The sequence below is a fragment of the Dipodomys merriami genome, unplaced genomic scaffold (assembly GCF_024711535.1).
Source record: "Dipodomys merriami isolate MVZ:Mamm:240054 unplaced genomic scaffold, mDipMer1.0.p SCAF_918, whole genome shotgun sequence".
Lineage (NCBI taxonomy): Eukaryota > Metazoa > Chordata > Mammalia > Rodentia > Heteromyidae > Dipodomys > Dipodomys merriami.
This window is the reverse complement of record NW_027206533.1, coordinates 47,389-62,860: the sequence shown is the minus strand read 5'-3', so window position 1 is coordinate 62,860 and position 15,472 is coordinate 47,389. Positions and strand designations below refer to the sequence as shown.

At 47.8% G+C, this 15,472-nt stretch overlaps 1 protein-coding gene across 2 annotated transcripts in view; it reads right to left on the bottom strand.

Moving 5' to 3' along the window:
• The window catches only part of LOC138821433 (pericentrin-like), a 74,417-nt gene that overhangs the window by 14,834 nt on the left and 44,111 nt on the right, over positions 1 to 15,472 (bottom strand). For both annotated transcript variants that reach the window (XM_070013642.1, XM_070013643.1), the window contains 9 exons: positions 14,988 to 15,142; positions 13,028 to 13,192; positions 10,696 to 10,848; positions 9,727 to 9,922; positions 8,701 to 8,923; positions 8,364 to 8,514; positions 6,855 to 7,304; positions 1,633 to 1,862; positions 613 to 715 (listed from right to left, as the gene is read on the bottom strand). In XM_070013642.1, coding sequence (XP_069869743.1) covers positions 613 to 715; positions 1,633 to 1,862; positions 6,855 to 7,304; positions 8,364 to 8,514; positions 8,701 to 8,923; positions 9,727 to 9,922; positions 10,696 to 10,848; positions 13,028 to 13,192; positions 14,988 to 15,142 — 1,826 coding nt within the window. The remainder of the gene's footprint in view (positions 1 to 612; positions 716 to 1,632; positions 1,863 to 6,854; positions 7,305 to 8,363; positions 8,515 to 8,700; positions 8,924 to 9,726; positions 9,923 to 10,695; positions 10,849 to 13,027; positions 13,193 to 14,987; positions 15,143 to 15,472) is intronic.

Below are 15,472 nucleotides of genomic sequence, written 5' to 3'. Positions count from 1 at the left end.
ATGATCTCCACAACTTGACCCCTCAGCCTCCAGAGGGGTGGCATTGAAGAGAGGGATGGGACATGCCCCACCATCCCATGACTGACAATCAGTAAGTGGAGGGCCAGCAGGTGGCGCAGCTTTCCTGACTCCAGACACCATGCTGTGATTTCACAAGTGTTCAGGATCTGTGAATATCTACAAAAGTCACTTGTGGTGAGCTTAGGACTTCCTGAAGGGTCAGGTTTGCATTCCTGAGGACAGTTCTCAGAAGAAACAGAGCAGGCAGGCCTCTTGACCTCCCCAGAACAGAGTTACCACTCCTCTGGACCAGTGGCCTCTGAGGTAACCTGGACCTACAGTGAAGAACATCTAGATCGTATGTGTGCATAGCACTGTTGAGCCCCAGAGAGCACAATGAACCTTAGGATATGGAAGTCATATGGCACCCACAAGGTAATACAGGGTAGGTAACCACTCAAACTCATACACACAAGGGAGGAACCACTGATGAACACCCCAGCAGAAATCACAAGCTGCGACCGTGTGACCGCCCTGCCCATGTGTGTGCACTCAGCACTGGCCCCTCTACCAAGGAGAGTGGCACCCCACAGCAGGAGGATCCCACTGTACCTGGGAGGAGGCAGGCATGCTCAGCTCAGACTTCAGTTCCTCCAGCGTGTGGACTAAGGATGATACCGCCTTCTCATTGGATGATGTCCAGTCATTCATTGTCCTGTGAAGGTTCATACAGATCCAAATTACTATCACCCTAAGTAATTCAAGAGCTCTCTGCCACAGAGATAAAGGAAGTGCATGTGTGCAGTATCCCTGACCCAGGAGCGCTGCCCTGAGCTCAGGGCTTGCACATGAGGGTGAGTGGCTTCAGCCAGCATTCTTGCCCATAAAGTGGGTCTGGGAAGCCTCTGACCTCAGCACAGCAGCAGAGCAGTCTGCTCTGCAGGGCCTGCAAACAGACACTCCTGATAGGCTCAGAAACCTCTAGCTATCTGCCCTGGGCAGTGGTGCCTGGGTACTGTCATCCTCACGTTTCTGTGTTCCATTGGGATTCTGTTCTGTCCAACTACTAAAAGTGATCTCCAAATTAAACCATTAAAGTATGCTGCTATATAAATTACACAGATGGGGAAAGTCCACTAGCTGCATTTCTGCAGATAGGAAAAAGGCAAATACCAACATAACTTTTCTGCTCACTTTGCACCACAGGTACAACTCGAGAATGGGTGAGTTTGCAGCCTAAGTAGTGGTCACCTGAGGCCCAACAGTGGTGTAGCTATGGCACCTCACTCTTGGTGAGCACAGGACGGGAAGAGAACACAGGATGGGAGCAGCCATCCCAGTCCTTCTTTACCTGGTACAGGGGGAGACCAATCTAAAGGAAACTTGGAAGACACAGTCAGATGTGCTGTGGCTCTCAAGCTTTTTTTCCCTTACTGTAGAAAATAGTTTTGTTGGTATCTTTCAGGAGGTCTCTGACTATTCGTTCACTCATGGGAGGAGAACTGGAGTGTCAGGCTATTAAAACACAGCTCTAGAATCAGAGATCGCCCACACTTCACAATGTAGTACAAACAGGTGTGTGAGGGGCTGGGGAGCGGTGCGCTGGTGATGCTCAGCACCACACACTCACACCTGTCCACGGTGTGGTTGACAAAGCTAGTCAGAAGCCCGGCCACACAGAGCAGCTGCTGCCTTATCTTCTCTAGCTCCTGCTGCTGTTCCTGGAGACGGCCCAAGTCCAGGGCATCCAGACGGGAGTCATCACCCCAAGGGACCTCTTCTTTCCACCGCAGCTCTTTCACCTTCTGCTGAAGCTGCTTGATCTTATGCTCATCGCGTTGGTGCTGTAACTCTAATTCTCGCTGTTGGCAATAGCAAAAAATAACATAAGAAAGACTTCCTTCACAGTTTTCCACTTTGGTTAGGCCAAAAAATGCAGCAGTATACAAAGGAGGCCTCTGGCATACAAGACGGTGTCCTGAGGTGGTGATCACACCCTACTCTTGGACCCTCCAACGGGATCCTGCCAATGACTCCACTACAGCCTAACAACACTTGTCTCGTCTTTGCTCTTGAGGATGACTAAGCTCTCGCCATTTACAAGGGGAAGTCCTGTGCTGCTGATACAGGAAGGAGCTGCACTTATACTAGTGCATGGCCATGCATGTATACACAACTAGCTCAAATATTCCCTTCAGCACAAGCACATGCATCTAACTGTGTGTGCGCCTCTAAGGGGAGCCTGCACTGAGCACTAAGGACTGAGCTGCTGGCAGCCACCCTTTGTGAAATGGAGGCGAGTGAGTCTGCTCAACGCTGCAGCATGGTGGAGGCACCAGGACTGTATTGGTTTCCAGGATTAATTTGTTGACAGGCACTGGAGCTGCCTGCACCAGGTTTGACTCTACACTGGGCAAGGAACTGGAGTTAATCAACCGTCAGGGAAAGGCAGCTCAGAGACGTGTCCGGGATGGCCAAGGTAGCCGCAGAAAGGTCACTGGAGAATCCTAGTGGCACTATAGGAGACACAGTATGAAGAACTGGGAAAGCAGGAGATAGGCATAGATGAACCTACCGTAGTGAAATGAGACCCCAAGGCCAGACAGAAGATCTGGAGAAGATCTGAGGGAATCCTTCTAATCTGCACACAATGCTCAGAGACAAGGAGTAAGATATACAAATGCCCCCTCCTGACAGTACCACCACAGCTTAAACTCCATCAGCAAGCAAATATTATTCTATCTTCCAGGTGAAGAAACTGAAGTTTGTACTGCTTAGAAGAGATGACTCTGGACTTGCAAGGCCCTCCTTGGGTCTCTGGAAACCCAGGATGGAAAATGGTTCTAGAGTGGGGTGCCAGGGGCTCAGGCCTACAATCCTATATTCAAGAGACTGAGACCTGGAGAATGGCAGTTTGAAACCAGCCTGGGCAGAAAGGTCTGCGAGGTTCCAGCTCTAATTAACCAAGCAAAACACTGGACTGAAGGCATGACTCAAGTGTTAGAGCACCAACCATAAGCTGGTGTCATTCATTTAAAAAAAAAAAAAAAGCAACAAAAGTATTTGTTGGAAACTTCACATAAAGCTTGGGAGAAATTTCTAGCAAAGGACCACTGAGAACTACTCTAGCTCGAGAACTCTTCCAGGGACAAGAGCACCAAGATCCAGATCACAGCCACCTGTTGCTCTGCAACTACACCAGGTTCTAACCCAGAAGGAGCCCAGGGCTGCTTGACCAATGGTCTCTCTACACAACCACCATGGCTGCAAACACTCCCAATGACCTCACTGCCATGCCTCCTACACTCCCTTCCTGCTGTCCACAGCCTCCTATGTCCACATTTCCATTACTCCACGATCCACACTGCCCATCTTCCAGCCATCACCACTGTCAACACTCGCACTGTCCACACCTTCAGTCTTCCCCACCACTGACACAACTGACCTCCTTACCATCTACACACCTCCAAACATCTCCCTTTTCTCTATATCTATCTTTCTATAACTTCTAGTGATAAAATACTATTGTTTTGGAGGGTTTTTTCTTTTAAAACAACAAGAAAATAGTCTCCTCTGCTTGTGTCATCAGGAAACTTGCTTGTATAACATCTTGTTATATAAGTGGGCACACACTGCATTTAGGACACTGTCTGAGTGTCCTAAATGGACAGTCTACAAAACAGGGCTGGTCCTGGCAAAGGGCAGAGACTGCTCAGCAGAGGCTCCACTGATAGATGAGAATTTTCTGAAACTATTATGACAGTTCCAACTTCTAGTATGCTCAAAACACTAAGGTATCCAACTTAAACTGAGAAACTCAAAGTATATGAAATGTCTCATGAAATTAAAAAAGAATTATCAAAATGACAACCCTGATATGAACTTACAAAACTAATACTGTAATATTTTGGGTTGACTTAACCTTGAAAATATTAAAAACCTGGAGCTTGGCTTTTAGAAGCAGATCTTCCTTTCTTAACTGGCTCATGGCAAGCTAAGCCCTTGGAAAAGGACAGGCCACTGGCTTTACCTCTGTTGTTAAAAAACTTTTTTAAAACATCACAAAATATAAAAAATTACGATTTTAAACAATACAAAACAAGTGCCAATCCAAAAGAAGACACTCAACGTCACTTTGAAATAGAAGCTTTTGTTTCTATCAAATATATCTGAGAACTGACAGGATATCTTTTTAAAAGAGAAAGAGAGGGGCTGGGAAGGTGGCTCAGTGGTAGAGCGCTTGCCTTGCTTGTATGCATGAGGCCCTGGGTTCGATTCCTCAGCACCACATAAGTAGAAAAAGCTGGAAGTGGTGCTATGGCTCCAATGGTAGAGTGCTAGCCTTGAGCTGAAGAGCTGAGGGACAGCGCCCAGGCCCAGAGTTCAGGCCCCATGACTGGCAAAAAAAAAAAAAGAAAGAAAGAAAGAGAAGAAGAAACAACCTGTGAGTTCACTGCTATTCTAACACTAAAAACCAAACACATTATAAGAAAACTACTAACCAGTATTGCTCATGAGCACAGATGCCAAAGTCTTCAACATGATACTAGCAAACTCAGTATAGCAGCAAATAAAATCACTTTCTGTAACCAAGACACTTGTCCCAGGAATGAAAGGATGGCTCATTAGGTGGAAACCAATCACTGTTATATTCAATTATAAAGTAAAAGACAAAAACCATAGATCTGAATAGACTCTGCAACAAACGAGAAAAATCTATCATCTTTTGTAAATAACTAAATGGATGGACAGATAGATGGACGGACAGACAGACAGACATATAAAAGATAGAGAGAGGAAGTTGCAGAGAGCCAGTAGCTCACATCTGTAATCTCTTAGCTACTTAGGAGAACGAACTCTAAGGATGTGTGGCTCAAATGGTAGAATGCCAGTCAAGAGTGAAAAGGTCAAACAGCTTGCACAAGGTTCTGAATTCAAGCCCTGGTACAGTCACATACACATGTGTACACACACACAAAGGGCGGATTACTAAGGATAAAGTCTAATAAAGTGTACCACAAAAGTCTAACAGCTAAAATATCCAATCATAGGGGCTGGGAAGGTGGCTCAGTGGTAGAGCGCTTGTCTTACATGCATGAGGCCCTGGGTTCGGTTCCTCAGCACCACATAAGCAAAAAGAAAAAAGCCGGAAGTGGCGCTGTGGCTCAAGTGGTAGAGCGCTAGCCTTGAGCTGAATTGCTGAGGGACAGCACCCAGAGTTCAGGCCCCATGACCAGACCCCCCAAAAAAACAAAAAAAATAAAAAAATAAAAAAATAAAAAAATAAAAAAAAATATCCAATCATAAAAAGCTGGAAGCCCCAACCCCAGTGCTGGAGTAAGGCAAGGGAGTTGGTGCTCACCCCTTCTGCCCAACCCTGGGCCACTGGTTCCAGTAGAGCGACCAGCAGGAAAAGAGAGCAAAAGACAGCAGACTGCAAAGAAAGATGTATTTTTCTGAGACAAGGTCTTGGTATGTAGCCCAGTCTGACCTTCAACTTACAATCCTCCTGCCCTAGCCTTCTAAGTGCCGAGATTACAGCCATTTGGGTCCATATCATCTTATATACAGAAAATCCCTTTAAAAAGTAAGAAAACTGCAGTAACTATAATCCCTTTGTGCATCACCCCTACAATAACAAATATTTAATAATTTTTAAAAACTACCATTAATAAACATATTCAGCAACGTTGAAGGACATATAAAAGTTAATTGTATAACAATCTATACACTAACAAGAGCTTTAAAACAAAATTAAGAAAACAATTTCATTTACAGACAAATCAACAAATAAAAAACCACTCTTAATTCGATAAGAGAATAAAGCTCATGTTCAGAAAACTGCATAAGACTGTAAAGAACTACAAAACTAGACCGACATCTGTGATCAGTGGCCAGAAGACTCACACGGGTTAAAATGTCACAACTATCCAACACAATCTACAGATTACATGCAATCTCTACCAAAATCCCAAGGGTCTTTTTTTTTTTCCCCCAGAAATGAAAAAGCCACCTGGAGTTGGTGGCTCATACCTGTAATCATAGCTACTTAGGAAGATGAGATCTGAGGATCTGCAGTTCAAAGGCAGTCTGTGCAAGTCAGTAAGACTCTTATCTCCAATTAACCACCAAAGAGCCAGAAGCAGAACTGTGGCTCACGTGGTAGAGCACTAGCCTTGAGCAAAAAAAGTTCAGGGACGGCACCCAGGCCCAAAGTTCCAGCCCAGGATCAGCAAACTCATTTGGCATGCCTGCATAGGTATACTTGCACATACACAAAAGGAAGGGAAGGAGTGAGGGAGGAAGGGAGGAAGGGAGGGAGGGAGGGAGGGAGAGAGGGAGAGAGGGAGAGAGGGAGGGAGGGAGGGAGGGAGGGAGGGAAAAGGCCAAACTTCCAATTCACATGGAACTACAAGGAGTCCAAGTAGTCAAATGTCTTGACAAGTAACGGTGGTTCTAATTGAAAACTGCTACAGTGCTGGAGTATTCCACATACAGGGCTGCCTCAAGACTGCACAGATCTGAAGCAGTACGAGGCGGCCAGGAATAAGCTCACACACACCATCCTAACTCTCCAATAACCTGGGGCTCTGACTCAGGATCTGCACTTAGGAGGCTAGGGCAGATGTCTCTCAACAGCTTCTCCTGACCTCTCCACCACCTCGTCCACATCTCTGCTTTGGCTTTACGGGCTCAGCACTGACCTCCTCTCATTTCTGTGTCCTTGCTCTGACTCTATGGATAACTACGCTATTTCTACTTATAACCAAGTGATCTCTCCCCCTCTTTGTCCCAAGACAGCATCATCTCAGCCCATTTCTGGGTCTGCAGAGTGGCCATGGGGTAGCACTTACCTCCTTCTCTCTCCTGAGTTCAGCACAGCGCTCCTGAGCCTGGGCCTCCAGCTGCTGCTGTGCCTGTGTGGCCTGCTGTTGTACTTTCTCAAGCATGACCTGCAGCTCCAGTGTACGAGCCTTCTCTGACTTCAGCTTTCGCAGTAAGTTATGGTGTCCTTGTGTCTCCTGGCGGGCACAGGCCTCCTGCACACTGCGGCTCAGCTGTTCGGTCAAGAGCCGCTCATGCTGCAAGGCCTCCAGCAGCTCCGATGAGTGACTCTTCTCAGCTTCCAGGCTCTTCTGAAGCTCGCAGAGCTGGCTCTGTTCCTGTGCCAGCAAGGCCTCACAGCGTGAACACTCAATTTGCAACTCTTTCTGCAGGTTGTCCTTGGCTGTGCGTTCGTGTTTTAATGCAACACACAGTTGACTATTTTGAGAACGTTGCTTCTCTAAAGTTATTTTTAACTCCTACATTCGTGGGGGGAAAAAACCAACAAGATAGTAAACAATGAGGAAAGTAAAGTTTCCCTACTCAAACTTTTTTTTTTTTTTTTTTTGTCAGTGGTGGGGCTTGAACTCTGGGCCTGAGCACTGTCCCTCAGCTCTTCAGCTCAAGGTGAGCGCTCTACCACTTGAGCTACAGCACCACTTCTGGTTTTCTGGTGGTTTATTGGAGATAAGAGTCTCATGGACTTTTCTGCCCAAGCTGGCTTTGAACCTCAATCCTCAGATCTCAGTCTCCTGAGTAGCTAGGGTTACAGGTGTGCACCACCGGCACCCAGCTCCTACTCAAACTTCTGCTGATACATTTTCTTTTTGTGTGTTTTCCTTTAAAAGTTATTTTTAAGTAGCTGTACAAAGGAGTTGCCATTCAACTGTGTAGTGTATATATACAATGACTCTTGATCAATGTCACCCATCATCATTCCAACCATTAATTGTAATTTCTGAAATCTATCCAGTGAGTGAAAGTATGCACGAGACGTTTTCTGCATGGATAAAGTGCTATTTGGAAAGTGGTGTTGAGTATATGTAGACACATACCCTGATTCAGATATGCCCCATAAACCACAACTTCCTCGATTTTCAGTGGCTTGAGTCTATGTTGGTGGAAGATACACTCTGTAACCCATGGCTGGTGATCCATAGAACACATGGTGGACCTGCATGGCATCCAGGATCTGTGTGCCTACCACTTATCTACATTACAGACAGACCTCAGAGGCTATATATCACCCAAGGTTATAAAGGAACCCTGTGTCTACCTCCCAGAACCAAATCTTCTAGGACCAAGAAAGCAACGCACCACGGCTACTTGACACAGCTATCTGCCTCACTGTGGCTCTGTCACTATATGGCACGATTTTGCCTTGTGGTAACATCCCTATCTCACCACCTCAAGCTCCTGTCACCTTGGTAAAGTACAAACTGGGCTGCCATCAACAAGTGTACAAAAGAAAGGCAGGAAGGCCTGTGTCTGTTCCCAGAAGCACTGGCCAGGACAGCTCGGCCCCGAGAGCCAGTCACCTCCAAGGCCTTGGAGTTCTGGCCCTCCCACTGAAGGTGCCGCTGCCGCTCTTCCTCCCGCTGGGCCTGGAGGGCTTGCTCCTTCCTGTGCTCACGCTCCAGCTCCTCCAGAGCAGCCTTCAGGTCATTCTCCTTCCCATCCAGCATGGACCTGTGTGGGGATATAGACAGCATGGAGGCCCAGGTCAAGGATGGGCTTCAACAAGGTTGGAAAGCTGCTCTGCCACTCCCCCTCCTCTCTGTAGCTCTCTCATTCCCATACTGAAGCCCAAAGGCTCCTACAGCCAGTCACAACAAACCCAGTTCCTCTGGCAGATGATGCTGTTCAGGGTCGTACCTCAGCTGGATGATTTCCCGCTGCATCTCACCAAGGGATTCCAACAGCCTTGCGTTCTCCTGTTTATACTCAAGCAGCTCCAACTTCAGCTCCTGCACCGTGCTCTGCTCTGCAACCAGGCGCTTCCGGACATCACTTACTTTCTCTTGTTCTTTGCCCAGGGTTTTCTGTAAGTCACTTACTATACACTTTTCCTGCTCAACTTTATATGCCAATAGTTCAACTGAGAAAAATTAAAATGTAAAACAACATTATGAACCCCAAGTGCACAAAACAAATTAAGTTACAAATGAAACTGATTAGACAGGTATGTGTTCCAGTGGGAGAAAGCTGACACTTCCGTAAGCTGAAGCCATGCTTGCGAGGGAGCATGCTCCTTTTTCTTTCTCACTAGGCATCACTTTCTTGGTCAGGACATGTCCCTAAAGCCATCCCTGCACAGGTGCTGGCCAACCCCACCATATACCACTCACAGGGCAATTCAAATCCCACATGGTGTCACTGGCAAATTCTAAAGAACAATAGCTCCAGTTCTGTACAAACTCCCTGGAAACACAAGGACAGGGGATACGTCCCTGTGCTCACAAGGCTAGAAAAGGGCCTAAGAGAAAGAACACTACAGACAAGGTCCACAAAACATTCCCGAGTGCAGCCCAGACATGCGTGCTGCACTCCAGCTCAGCAAAGGCTGTTTCACTAACAAAATCCAACCATGAACACAGGTTCTTCCTCACTGACCCCATAAGCAGTGGGAACAACACAGTGCCAGGAGACAGGGCCTAATCAGCATAGAGGCAGCAGGGAGGCAAGTTGGCAAAGACAAATTCCAAACTCCAGTGCAAATGCCTAAGAGTCCCATACATATAAAGGTGAAGGCCCTTCAGACCCTGCAACCCTTAGGGGCATGCTCCCAGAGCCCTGCATCGAGGACCTAGCAGCCAGATTTTTTCAGTGTGCAGTACAGGACAGTGTCAGGGGTAGCTAGAAGGCCATACTGCACCAACTAGTGGGAGCAATGGCACCCACCTTGCCTACGAAGCTGGTGTTCCCGCTGACTCCCGCGGGCCTCTGAACTCGTCAGTGCTGTGCATAACTGCTGCAGCTTCTCCTGGTTCTGCAGGTGCGTCATGCGCAGCTGAGCCCGAAGGGCCTGGATCTCGGACAACAGGCTGCTCCTATCTGGTGGAAAAAGGTGTTCCTGGGGCTTCTCCTTCAGGTCCCCCTGTGGATGGAGAGCAGCAGACTCTGTGTGAAGCACTAGAGGGCAGGTGCTAGGGCTAGGAACACAACCTACGCCACATAGTCCACCTTCCCAAACCCAAGCTTCCAGTGAGACTAGAACATCTTGTATGTGGTGTGAGCATACAGCATGGTGCACAACAGTCCAGGGCTTTAGCTCCAGGCCTGACACCTCACCCACAACTCAAACTCCTTGTCTGGTGTCTGAGGGAAGTAATGTACATGGGATTTCTGGTGACCTTTGTGTGGTGTACTCAGCAGCCCAGGCAGCCCATGGTCATTGAGAGACAGGTTCCAAGGAGGATCTGCAGAGCTCGCCAGAGCTCACAAATAAAAATACCTGCATTAGCCGGGCACTGGTGGCTCACGCCTGTAATCCTAGCTACTCAGGAGGCCTGGGATCTGAGGATCGCGGTTCAAAGCCAGCCCAGACAGGAAAGTCCGTGAGACTCTATCTCCAATAAACCACTAGAATATCGGAAGTGGCGCTGTAGCTCAAGCAGTAGAGCGCTCGCCTTGAGCTGAAGAGCACAGGGACAGCGCCCAAGCCCAGAGTTCAAGCCCCACAACCGACAAAACAAAAACAAAAACAAAAAAACCTGCATTACACTAGGTTTCCTTAACCACTTGTAACCACATTCCAAGGTTAAGAAGAGTATGTGACCCCAAATTCACACATGAAATATTCTCTTATCTTCTCTAGAAGAGCCAGGCTCCTGTCAGGAAAATCAAGGCCTAGACAGAGCGGTTACTCACTTGTTCTTGGATAATCTTCTCCAGCCTATTGAAAAAGGAACTGTAATCTTGCAGGTCTGAGCTGCAAGATCTGGGCTTCAGCTCTTTCTCAAATGCCTCTTGCACAGCCTGCAAAAGCCCCCCACTCCAAGCAAGGCAGGTGTCAGAAGGTTCCTGCAAAGGCCAAACAAGGACTTCAGTGCCAGGCTGGTGTGGCTCAGTGGTGAAGGCTTGCTAAGCACATAAAATCTGCTTCACTTTCCAGCACCACAAAAGCAGACAGGCTGGGTAATCCTAGTTACCCAGGAGGCTGAGATCAGGCGAATCAAAGTTTGTCAGCAGAGGCAAAAAATTTGTAAATCCAATCTCAATTTTTTAGAAACAAGCTGAGTATGGCAATTTCAATCAACTTTTTAGAAAAAAAGCTGTGTGTGATGGCATGTGTCTGCTGTACATGAAAAACACTAATAGGAAGGTCAAAGCTGGCCAGGGGCAAAAGCAAGACCCCATGCAAGAAATAATAAAAGCTAATGATGGAGACATGGCTCAAGCAGTAGAGTACCAGCCTAACAAATACAAGTCTCTGAGTTCAAACTCCAATACCAAAAAAGAATCAAGAAAAAAAACAAATGAGCACCCCACCAGCATGCCCTACAAATCCCGTGGACTGAATGTGTCCCCGACAGTCACTGTCCTAGGAACCCAAGGCCTCCTTAGAGCTCCGTGTGGTCACAGCTAGGCTCTGACCCCAGAGGGCGAGAGCTTTAACTATGAGAAGGTAGAGGCCCCATAGTGCCTTTTCTGATGCAGTGAGGAGGAGGACACCTCACCAGAGTTGAACCATGCTGGGCCCGGATCTGAATCCCAGCCTCCAGATCAGTTAGAAGTAAATGTCTTTTTCTTTTTTTTTGGGTCCAATCGTGGGGCCTGAACTCTGGGCCTGAGTGCTATCCCTCAGCTCTTCAGCTCAAGGCTAGCACTCTACCACTTGAGCCATAGCGCCACTTCCGGCTTTTTTCTTTTCGCTTATGTGGTGCTGAGGAATCGAACCCAGGGCCTCAGGCATGCAAGGCAAGCGCTCTACCACTGAGCCAACTTCCCAGCCCCAGAAGTAAATGTCTTTTGTTTAAGCTGTCTAATTTTGATGCCTTGTCATGGCAGCTCCTATGGTGGCAGAAGAAGAGGCAAATGGGCACCCAGCACCATGCAGGATAAACAAGGCAAAGGCTACTGCCACCGAAAGTGCCACAAGAAAGAAGATAGTGAAATGAGGCCAAAAGAGATACTAGAAAACATCTCTTCTTTTCCTCCTACTGACATTCTTGTGAGTATCTGGTCTAGAGAGGCCCAAGACTGACTATGCCTGTTGCACTGAGTAGCTGGAAACCTCCAAAGGCCATGACCAGAAGCTAACGTGTAACAGCTCAAGGACCCGGTGGCATGACCACAGCACAAGCAAATCCTAAGGGCCTGCATGCACAACTGTTTTCAGTGAGTGGCTGCTTACTCATAAACCACTAGAGCGAGCCTGAGGGCAAGTGATGAAGGAGATGGAGTGTGCCCGGAATGTCAACCACATGTGGCACATTCCAAGAAGAATACAACCTTTCTCTCCTAATGGGATACTTCCAGCCCAGTAAGAAGCAGCAGATGTAAGGAATGGAGCAGTAGGGATGAAGAGAGGGTGGGTGGCATGAGGCCCAGCCAAAGCCTACTAGGGTCTTGATGTCCACTTCATATTGTCTGGCCCCTGGACACTCGGAGAAGGTAAGCAGAAGAGGAGGAAGGCCAGGGCCAAGGAAGTCTGGTTTGGAAGGAGATGGTGCTGCAGGAGGGATCGCAGGGCTAATGTCACAGTTGAGTCGGCACCGACAAAGCTGAATGACCAGGCTACCATGGCAGCGTGTACTTCCTGGCTTCTGACAAGCACCCTAGAAGTCCTGCTGACACCTGAAGTGCATCCAGATCACACAGCTGGGGCTCCCCCTCAGTTCCCTGTAACTGCACTGCATGAACCCTGTGCCTGTGTGCACAGCCATCGTTGTTAGTGCCTGCACGTCTCTGGAAAGAGGCTTGTGATGTGCAAATAAAGCTGAATTTTCAGAGAACATGGGATATGGCTTACCATGTCCAAGTCCCTGGGTGCCATTCCAGTACAACCAACAAACAAAAACTGCGTACGTAAAGTATTTTTTTCACTTCTGGAAGTAGTAATGTCAAGTGTTGAGACAAGGTCTCACGGTGTGGCCCAGGTTGGCCACAGTCTCTGGATCCTAGTGACTCAGCTTCCTGAGAACGAGGATTGTATGATGGGTCACCACTATGGGCTTTTCTCATAAACTCAGTTCCATACCTTTTCTTCTTTCTCAGGTGCTAACTCCAGCAGCCCCTGCCTCTCCCTCAAGCAGTCATCCAGAAGGGCATGTGGTTCACCCCGGCTCAGAGCTCTGGGGAGCTCTTGGTTCTCCGACAAGGCCAGTATCTGATGGCTCTCGTCAAACACCATCTGCAGCAAAGCCTACAGCAGGGAAGAACATGTCAGGAAGGGGGAGACCAGCCTGAAGTCTATGTACTACTGTGCCACCACTACTCTGGGAGCAGACACCCAGGGGGGCCTTGTCAAACCCATGGCTGTGGTCAGATACTCTGGCAGAAATAGGCTGCCAGGTACTTGCAGGAAGATACCAACCAACTACCTTTGCCCTAACTCCAAGGTCTTCAAACTTCCCTACTGCACTGTCACAGACAAAGAAATCAAGCTGGACAGGGTGACTCCAAGAACAGCCCCATAACTGACTCCACTCTCTACTGCTCATTCATGGGGAGCGTTCTTCTACATCTAGACTAAACCTCAGGCAGGGCTTTTCAGGCCTGCTATGGTCATGTCACAAGGAGATTCAGCATTCTTGGCCCTCCTAAGTAAAATGAGGGGGATCCTTAACAGCAACTTGAGCACTTATGAATGCAACCTGGCTGATACGCCAATGACCAACTGCAAAGTGAAGGTGCCTGGGTAGATGTGGGGCCCAGACAGAACTTCCCCTGGCCTACAGGTCTGTGACTACAATGCAGCCTCCTCCACCCTGACCCTGGAAAGCATCCTGTCCGTGGGGATGAGAGGTGAGGTGCCAGGAGCTGGTGCAGAGCCAGCAGAGCTCAGAGCAAACACTGCCAGAGCTGCAAATAAAGGGTCATGTTGATGATGCGTTCAGCCTAAAAACAGTTCCAAATCAGGAAAACTCAAAATTAAGCAATGACAAAACCTATCATACAGTTAACCTAAAAAATAATTTTGTGTGTTGTGTTTTCCTGGGGCCTGAACTCAAAGCTTTATGATCTTGCTCTGCTTTATCACAGAGAGATGGCACACCACCATGTGAGCCACATCTCCAGTTCTGACTCTTTTCTGCTTAACTGGAGATAAGAGTCTCCGAGATTTGTCTGCATGGGTTGGCTCCAAATCGCAAACCTCCGAACACAGCCTCCCAAGTAGCTATGATTATTATACACATGAGCCACTGGCATTTGACTTAAAAAATATTAATAATGGAAGTGGCACTGTGGCTCAAGCGGTAGAGCGCTCGCCTTGAGCTGAAGAGTGCAGGGATAGCACCCAAGCCCAGAGTTCAAGCCCCACAACCGACCAGAAAAAAAAAAGAAAAAAAAAAAGGTGTGGGTGGCTCACGGCTATAATCCTACTTAGGAGGCTGAGACCTGAGGATCTCAGTTCAAAGCCAACCCCACCAGGAAAGTCCGTGAGACTCTGATCTCCAATTAACCACCACAAAAAAAAAATATTAATAATACTAATATTAAGAAGTTAGAAGCCAAACTACTATACTTATTTTAAAGATGAATTGGCAATTCAAAGGTTTTCCTTTAAAAACAACGTATCTATTGTTGGTGATGGTGTTTGTTTCTGATTTTAAGGGGAACAGAAGAAGGGTGAACAAATGCAGTCATGGTAGTTAGTATACACTATGTAGAATATGACTTTTGCAACTTGGGGGCAGAAATGAGAGGGGGAGCCAGATGCCCATGGCTCACACCTGTCATCCTAGCTACTCAGGAGATTGAGATCTGAGGATCACAGTTCATAGCCAGCCTGAGCATTAAGTCAATAAGTCCCATACTGTGATGGCAAGCCCCACCAACAGTACCTTTTCTGTCTAGAAACACTTACATGCAGCATAAAATCAGCCCCTTCCTGGAACTAACAGAGCTGTCAGTGCAGGACCTGAGCACCTTCATTTGGCACAGAACACACGGTGTGTAGTGTATGTGGTGACCACTCTGCTCCCAGCAACCCTTACCTTCACATGCTTCCCGTGGACCTCCTTCTCCTTCATTGTTCCTAGTGGCTGTGGGGACCCTTCAAAGTTGAGAGCAGCAGCAGCAGAGCCAGCAGTGAGATCCTCAGGTCCTACTGAGCCTGGTGTCAGTATCACATCAGTACCTGGGCCATCACCTGAGAGCACACAGAGTTAAGGGCTATAACATCCAGTTCTAACTGCTCCTTCAAGTGAAAAAAAATACCTTATGAAATATGAATAACATGATGGATGGGAGGGTCTGGCATCTTGTCTTCATGCTGGGGGGAGAAAAGCCCTGCCCATGACCTGCCTCCCAGGCAATAGGTGTGCCCCAGGGACGGGCACTTGGCTGATAGGTTACTGACTCTGTCAGTCCAGTGCCTGGGACTGGGAATTTCCTGAGGATCTGCCCCCTGCGTGGACCCATTTAGGCCCAGACCAGCCTAGCCGCCAGGGCCATGCCACATGCGTCTGTGATCGTGTCC